At 42.7% G+C, this 9,050-nt stretch overlaps 1 protein-coding gene across 2 annotated transcripts in view; it reads right to left on the bottom strand.

Moving 5' to 3' along the window:
• Positions 1-875: 875 nt before the first annotated feature.
• LOC127586589 (insulin receptor substrate 1-B-like) overlaps positions 876-9,050 on the bottom strand; it is a 90,195-nt gene continuing 82,020 nt past the window's right edge. For both annotated transcript variants that reach the window (XM_052044669.1, XM_052044670.1), the window contains exon 3: positions 876-5,946. In XM_052044669.1, coding sequence (XP_051900629.1) covers positions 5,939-5,946 — 8 coding nt within the window. In that variant the 3' untranslated portion in view covers positions 876-5,938. The remainder of the gene's footprint in view (positions 5,947-9,050) is intronic.

The raw sequence follows: 9,050 nt of genomic DNA, 5'->3' as shown, positions 1-9,050 counted from the left end.
ATATTTAAGACAGTCCAAGGATATGGAGTGGCACTGAGGTCGAAGAGCGGCAATGAAACTGAATGGCAGAGCAGGAATAAGGGGCCAAAAGGCCTACTCATAGTCCTACAGCACAGAAACAGGCCCTTCAGCACAACCCATCCATGCTGACCAAGATGCCCATCCAAGCTAGTCCCATTTATCTGTGTTTGGCCCATATCCCTCTGAACTTTTCTTATCGGTGTTCCTGTCCAAGTGCCTTTTGAATATTGTTACTGCACCTTCCTCAACCACTTCCTCTGGCAGCTCGTTCCATCTCCCCACCACCCTCTGCGTGAAGAAGTTTTCCCTCAGGTCCTTTTCAAATCTTTCCCCTCTTATCTTAAACCCATGCCCTCTAGATTTTGATTCCTGTTCTCTGGGGAAAAGACTGTGTGCATTCACCCTATCTATGCCCCCTTATGATTTTATACACTCTACAAGGCCAATCTATAAAGTTTTATACTCCCATCTTATTTCATACGTGCTGATGTAACTGTATTGCCACGTTCACACTTTGCATGGAGGATTACCTCACCAAATTCATTTTATTTATTTATTTACAGCGTGGTAACAGGCCCTTCCGGCCCAATGAGTCCGCGCTGCCCATTTTAAACCCAAATTAACCTACCCGTATGTCTTTGGAATGTGGGAGGAAACCAGAGCACCCGGAGGAAACCCACGTAGACATGGGGAGAATGTACAAACTCCTTACAGACAGCGGTGGGAATTGAACCCCGGTCGCTGGCACTGTAATAGCGTTACGCTAACTGCTACGCTACCGTGCCTGCCCAAGGAATGGGTGGTATTCTATCACAGTGAATCATGGTACGAATGACTAAACTGGTCAACACCAGTGACACAGGGTAACTTTTATTGTCAATCTGCTTCAGCGATATCTAGATTATCAATTAAGAGCGAAAACATGAAATCTCGCTACAAGCATCGACACATTATGTAATCTGCCTTAAATCCATGTTTCTTTCCATACATTAAAATGCATTTATTGGAAGAGAAAAAAATTATATATTTCACTCAGAAACATGTACAATAAAAAGGAAAGCACATTTTGCTTTACAATCCATTCAATCAGTAAAAATCAATGGGTTCCAGGGGGGATCAAGAGAAAGTTACTTCATTGATGCATCATATGTACAGTAAATTGGAGTTAGAGAGAAAAGCAAGCAGTCCTCTTTAAAAAAATACACACACACCACATGAATCCTAAATGCTTTGTACATCAGAGTTCACAGGATGGAATATTGAGGAAAGAATTGAAGTGAAAGAATGTGAAAATATACGACGGTGTCCTGCAGATAGGCACTTCAGAAAAGCTTATTTTTTGCTTCCTCAGTCTCACAACACAGTGGATAGGTTATTGGATTGTATGGTATTCAGACACTGGGGGTTATGCTATGTTCTAACAAAGCTTCAAATTGCACGGGTTTTGAGAAACTAACACTGAATTTGTATTGGAAAACATCTTCATGAAGTGATTTAGTGGCTGTGTGAGGGAGATAGGTTGCTGTCAAGACTCCAGAATTGTAGGTTAATCTCCGGATTACTTCTGCATACAACATCCTGGGGAAGTATCTCAGGGTGAAGCTAACAAAAATGCACATTTATATTCCAACATTTTGATCAAGAATATCTGGATTATAAAAATATCAAAGATAAGCAAAAGAATGGCAGTTTGACTGTGAACTATCATCGAATGGGGTGACGGTAGCCTGTTCGCTATCCAATGAAAGCTGAATTTCTGCAATGATGGATGTGTTGGGAAGATGAGGCTCTGCAATGTGGACGTGTGGAGCCACAGGTGGTGGAAGGATAGGGAGGAATGGAGTTTGGTTATTGGGAGGGGATTGGTGAGGAGGATCATGTGATAAAACCTTTTCTTTAAGGTGTTGGTAATGATTCTGATTTTGACCTGGGGATCAAAACCTTGGAAGAGTGGAAGGGTGCTATATGGCTTCTCCGGTACTGGAGGTAAGGTTAAAACATCTGTCAAGACAACCAAGCTCATGTTTCCAGTTGCAGCCTGTAACATATTGATCTTGGGTGTTTCTCTTTATGGAGGCCATATGCATTAAAAGACACCACTTAACGTAATCTATTGCTCATAGGTATCTTTGCTCATGTCAGCCTTTCCCCTCCAAAGATATACATTACGATCATACTGCTCTTGTGTAATGCAAAGCAACTGTGAAGAAGGCACAGTTTCATAGGACCATCTGCCAAACTCTGAGCAGTTAGCACACCACTCACTAACACACTTTCAACTTTATACAGCACGGTAACAGGCTTTTCCGGCCCAATGAGCCCACGCCGCCCAATTACACTCATTCCTCTTCTTTTGGAGGCTGACCCATCTCACAAAGGCTTCACATAAACCAGTGCTCAGTAACCAGAAGAAGATAGAAATTAACCTGTCCGATATGCAGGGTCAGTTGAAGACTTATACAGCATGGAAACAGGCCCTTCGGTCCAACTCCTCAATGCTGACCAAGTAATCTACCTGAGCTGGTCCCACCCACCTGCGTTTGGCCCATATCCCTCTAAATCTTTCCTATCTATGTACCTATCCTAAATGTCTTTTAAACATTGTAGTTGTAGACACCCCTATCACTTCCCCTAACAGTTCCTTCCGTATATCCATCGCCCTCTGTGTGAACCCCTCAGGTCCCTTTTAAATCTTTCCCCTCTCACCTTAAACCAATGCCCTCCAGTTTTAGACTCTCCTACCCTGGGAAGAAGACTGCGACCATCTACCTTACCTATGCCCCTCATAATTTTACATACCTCCATAAGGTTACGCCTCAGCCTCCTACGCTCCAGGGAAAAAGTCCCAGCCCATCCAGCCTCTTCTCATAAGTCAAGCCCTCCAGTAACGGTAACATCCTCATGCATCTTTTCCGCACTCTTTCCAGCTTAATAAAGATGAGGTAATTATGCCAACAACCAGTCTGCTGAGAGGGTGATGGAGTTGGTATCTGAGAATGGGACCATGCTGTGTGAGGAATGGAACAGCTGGCATCCTAGAGGATGTGGGGTCAAAGGAGGTAGTATCTGAGTGTGACAGGCTACATGTTAGTGATGGAGGAGTTGTAGAGTCATACAGCAGAGAGAAAGGCTCTTCGGCCCACTGTGTTCATGCCATCGTGGTACAGATGGTACTAATATAAATGCTACCTTACAATTGGACAAGCGTGATGGATGATGCAAGAATTGGTATCTGAGAGTGGAATAGGTTCTGCCTTTGATTTTGGTCTAAGAGTAGTACAGACGTATGTTTGGGTGGTGAAGGAGCTGGTTCCTGAAACTGAAACTGAAACAGGTTATGTGTATAGATAATGAGGGACTGGTATCTGAGTGGGCAGTGTGTGTGTGTTAGGGATGAATAAGCTGATATCTGGGAACAGACTAAGCACAGCTACCAAAAGAGACTAAACAAAGTGACTGCTTCTAGCTTCCCTCACCCTTATTAATAAATAATCACCTTAATTAAAACAATATACATAGTATTTATAAATTCCTCATTAATATTTCTGTTAATTATCATTTTCCATATTTGCACAAAGCTGAGAGGGCTTGAGTAGGCTAGGGATGGGTGAAACAAAACCAGAAATGCCGGAAGAACTCAGCCAGTCAAGCAGCATCTGTGGAAAGAGAAACCAGTCGACATTTCAGGTCAGAGAATTGGGGAAAGAGTGGAGGATTTACAGTTTTCAAAGGAGAGCTGGAGGGAGGTGTAAGACAAAAGACCACATGGAGATAGGTTAAGACATTTCAGGTGATAAGGAGCATGAGTACTGACTGTTAATGAGGCATTTTTAAGAAAAGGAACATGAGTATCATAATAGGAAATGATGAAAGAGCAGTTCATCTGAATGTTGGAAAATTCAGTGTTTATTCTAGAAGGTTGCAAAGTGCCTGGACAGAAGATAAAATGTTGTTCTTCTAGATTATGTTGGGCCTCACTCTGGCAGTGGAGGAGGCCGTGGACAGGTTGGAATATGTGTGGGATTGAATATTAATTAGGATGGAGTATCTAGGTGAAAATAGGGACTGTCCCAGGAACTTGGGATGACTGTGTTGTGAATTCTACCAGGGTGCTGAGGTGACAGGGCTTCAAAAGAAGGAGCTGCATCCACAGGGAGCGAACGAGAGAGAGGGAACAATGAGGAAGGAGCCAGAATGGTACATAAAAGAGGGACAACAGAGAAAAGAAAATGTGAGAATGGCAAGACATAAGAATGAAAGAAAATTGATGAGGATGAAATAAGAGAAAAACAAGTGGTGAGAGGAAGAGAGGACATATAGAGATGGTAAGCGAGATAGAATAAAATAATAACAGCATGAGATAGGAACAGCTAAAAGCAGAAATAGCAGAAAATAAAGGATCAAACTTCTGTTATGGTGGAGCCAATGGAATTGTGTTGGCCAACCATCAGTGGCCAAGCTCCAATGAACAAGGCCCATGGTGTCCACACTGAGGCATATGGTTTCAATCTAATTAGAGTATAGAACTCATCATTAATGCAATTTGTAAATAGTAGATTAATTGCACATACATCAAAGTAGGCTCCCAGGTACATCAGGGGATTGGTGACACATGCTCATACAAGGTTAACAACCCTCTAAAATCAGTGTGGAGTCAAGATTAATCTTCAGAAGATGCAGAACAGAAATTAAACAAGTAGACTACTGAACAAAATTCTTTGTTTTCTCACTTATTGTCTGAACATTTATTGACTGTAAATTATTGGGAAGTGAGATAATAATGGTCTGTCATCTAATCAAGTATCATCCAATTAGGTAATCAAGACTTGGTCCAATCAGTGCAGAAAGGAGCCACCTCGAGACTAGTGAGACTGCAAGGAGGGGATGGGGCAGGTGAATGACAGGAGGTCCTTATGAAACCTCCAGGAAAATGGAAAACCAGAATTGGCAACCCAAGGTTCAAGGCCTATTTGGTTATCACAAGAACTTGCCACATGTTCAGAAAAACTCACAAATACATTAAAAAAAACACTGCCACTTTTTACACTTTCAGACTTCAACACCTATATATGGGATATATGACACCTACATGGCAGTAGCTTGATAAGCCACTGTGCTGGTGAAGTTCAAGCTGGTGTTTGAGACTGGCCTTGGGCTCAGTCCAGCCAAGGCAGATGGCCATCTTTGTTCTGAAAAGTCGGATGTAGAAGGCGCCAAAGATGCCAACACTTTGACTGTGCATATCTAATGGATCTCCTTAACTGGGTTACAGATTTGGGGTGTGGGAGGGAGACAATGGAAATGAAGGGAGGTTTGAACTGATTGCCTTAACATCTGCTCCCTCTCAAAGGAAAGGCGTTATAAGCTGGGTGTGGCCATGATGTAATAAGTAATGTTAAATAAACGCATCAAACCAATCAAAACATCATTGTTCTTGAGTCAGGCAAGGCCATGGCAGTGCAGCAGATGTTGGGAAATGTAGATTCCATGCCAAATCTTTCTGCAACTTGCCGCTCAACATTCCTACGTCAGCCTGCGATCAGGCAAAGAGAAGTTAATTCAGGAATCAAGAAAGAAGGCTAAACCAGGTTGTGTCCAGTTGATGGGCCACTTGCCCCTCTGAACATCAGCTTGGCATTATGCTTCTCCTCACTCCCAGCCAACTCTCAAAGTTTCATCGGCAGTTTGGACCACACCAAGGATGCGCTGAAGAGTCTGTCCACGGTGCAGAACATCTCTATGTGCAAAATGAAAGTAATAATTTATTTCTGAGGAACCGCTTCTGAGGTGAGTTGGCTGTAGCTTGAAAGGACTGGAATTTCTTTCTCAGTCGTAAACCTAAGTCGATGAGTTGTAGGCGGGTGGTCAATTGTAAAGCATTTCCTCAATACTTCAGAAGGCGAAGGAGTACCTCTTATCAGCAATCTGAAAGCAAAAGGAAGAAAAGTAAATTTAGACAGGCATTGCTGAGTGGTTGCCGTGGTATTAGGCTTGTGAGATACTGCAGAAATTTAGGCCCTAGCAAGGAGGAACAGATGGCCAAGTGCCAGTCAATACTGAAACCTCCAAAGTGTGATTAACTAAATAAGGCTACACATGCCACTTCCCTGTTGCTAAGAGAATTATATCATAATAGACCTCTCTTAGTAACAGCACTGGCCAGGCCTAAGACCACTGTTAATTCTGTGCAGTTGCCTTTTTTGGATCACTATGTTAAGCATTGCATTACTTAGGGCAATACCATCATAAACCTTGTTAAAAATAAAAGCTTAGCACAGCAAAATTTCCAAAGTCTTAGTTTTGTTGACAAACCCAAACAGACGCTGCACAACATTTGATCTGGAGCCAAGGTCTATCTTTGCAGAACTTTCAAAACGTTTCAGTATCTTCCCCTGCACTTCCCCCCTAGATCCTCAGCAACAACAGCTAGAACTTCGCTCAAGAAGGGTGAAAATGTCAGGAAGATTACGTGGACATTGTCAGAAAGTTGGGAAAACGGCAGCAGGAGTAGATTGCTTGCTTAGCACTCAAGCCTGTTTACTTGATCTTCAGAATTACTTTCATTTTGCACACTGAAATGCTTTACACCAAAATTAGGCTCTTGTCCACATCCCTGTCCAAACTGACAAGAAGACTTACAGGGGAGGAAAGGTGTGTGGGGAATTTGCATCTTGTTTAAGGAGGGTAATACTTGCATTACAGCAATGCAGAGGAGATTCACTAGGTTGATTTTTGGCATAAAGGGATTGACTTGATGTAAGTGTGGAGTCGAGTTCAAAATGAGTGGTGATCTTACTACAAGTTTAAAGTTTTGAGGTGACTTGACAGGTTGGATGCTGAGAGGATAATTCCCTCATAGCGAAAACTAGAAATAAGGAGGAATAGTTTCAGAGCATGGACTCATCTATTTAAGACAACAGACAAGGAAGAACTTTTCCTCTCAAGGGATATCGCAGCCATGATCTTGTTGAGTGGCAGAGAAGACCCAAGGGGAGCCATATGACCTACTCTGCTTCTTTTTTTTAATTTTTTTTTATTTACAGGGTGGTAACAGGCCCTTCCGGCCCAACGAGTCCGCGCCGCCCATTTTAAACCCATGTTAACCTACCCGTACGTCTTTGGAATGTGGGAGGAAACCAGAGCACCAGGAGGAAACCCACGCAGACACGGGAGAATGTACAAACTCCTTACAGACAGCGTCAGGAATCGAACCCCGATCGCTGGCACTGTAATAGCGTCACACTAACCACTACGCTACCGTGTATCTCTCATGTTTCACCTTTCAATGATATCACACCTGATTTATGAACTAACTCCATCCCCTTGTCTTTGCTCTATATCCCTTAATATCTATCAATCTCTAACGAGATCAATGAACATAAGAGGGATAATTTTCCCACCGCCTGCTAACTCACAAACTAACTTAGCTTCAGTTAACAATCACTAAAGTCTGTCACTCTTTTGTGACTCCATTCCTGAAATGTCTAGCTTTAATTTTTAAAACGTGCTCCCCACACCCCAACCAGTGGAAATGTTTTCTCTTTATTTACCCTCTCACTTCCCCTTAATTCTTGAGTTCAATTGGAATTTTAATATTTTGGGATAGGCTTGCTGATATAAAGTTACTCCTCCATCTAACATTTCTGCCTGGACACAGCAATGAAGTGGTCTCAAGATGTAAAGAAGGGTATAAGAGACAACAGGAGGCAAGAGGGGAATGAAAGGTTGAGGTGGAGATAGTTGATAGCCAAGTTCCTAGGTGTAAACATTACCAACAGCTTGTCATCGTCTAACCACATAGACTCTATGGCCAAGAAAGCACACCAGCACCCCTACTTCCTCAGAAGGCTAAGGAAATTTGGCATGTCCCTGTTGATCCTCACCAATTTTTATAGATGCACCATAGAAAACATCCTATCTGGATGCATCACAGCTTGGTACGGCAACTGCTCAACCCAAGACCGCAAGAAACTGTAGAGAGTTGTGGACACAGCTCAGCACATCACAGAAACCAGCCTCCCCTCCACTGACTCTGTCTACACTTTCTGCTGCCTCAGGAAAGCAGCCAACATAATCACCCACCCTGTATATTCTCTCTTCTCCCTCCTTCCATAGGAAAGAAGACACAAAAGCTTGAAAACACACACCATCCGGCTCAAGGACAGCTTCTATCCTGCTGTTAAAAGATTCTCGAATGGACTTCTTGTATAATAAAGATGAACACTGTTAGGGATTCAGGAGTTATGGAATTATGTGAATATAGCAGATATTAATTCAAACAAGAACTAGCCTTCAGTTCTTAATGTAAGTTGCAAGCAGTAATCAGTATGAAGTTAAAAGGACAGCTCTGCAAACAAACAGTACTGTCTACAGAGCACTGGCTGCTGGCCCACAGCAGGGGACTGGCTGCTAAAGAGGTATGGTTTGGAAAGTGAAGTGACCATGAAACATTCTGGTATGCATCAGCTGAACCTAAAACAAGGGGATTATGTTAATTGGCCCTCATCAAGCCAGGCAACTATGGCTAAATTATTTTGCACCATTGGGACCGAGTTCAAGGAAGCTTGCAGACCAGGCTGAGATTGTCACTTAGCACATCAAACACGGTCACAGGCAGACTTGATCGAGCAATATTTGTGTACTCAGAGAGTCAGCACAATGGTAATTTTGGGTGTCTGGGTTCTCTGACCTCATAGGTTTCAGACCATCCATGTGAATTACTTTGTCCCAGCAAAGGTGTTTGAACATTCAAAGGTGTCTGAACTCAAAGGAAGGATTGTCAGACTCAAACTATTGAAGTAAACGATGTCAGTGTGTTTTCAAATGGACTCCTTGTATGATAAAGATAAACACAATCCACCTCGTCGTGGCCCTTGCACCTCATTGTCTGCCTGCACTGCACTTTCTCTGTAACTGTAACACTTTATTCTGCATTCTGTTATTGCTTTTCCCTTTGTACTACCTCGATATACTGATGTGGTGAAATGATCTGTATGGATGGCAGGCAAAACAAAGTTTTTCAATATATC

This window comes from Pristis pectinata, chromosome 37 (genome assembly GCF_009764475.1).
Source record: "Pristis pectinata isolate sPriPec2 chromosome 37, sPriPec2.1.pri, whole genome shotgun sequence".
Classification (NCBI taxonomy): domain Eukaryota; kingdom Metazoa; phylum Chordata; class Chondrichthyes; order Rhinopristiformes; family Pristidae; genus Pristis; species Pristis pectinata.
Note: the sequence above shows the minus strand (reverse complement) of the source record. Positions and strands in the feature narration are given on the sequence as shown.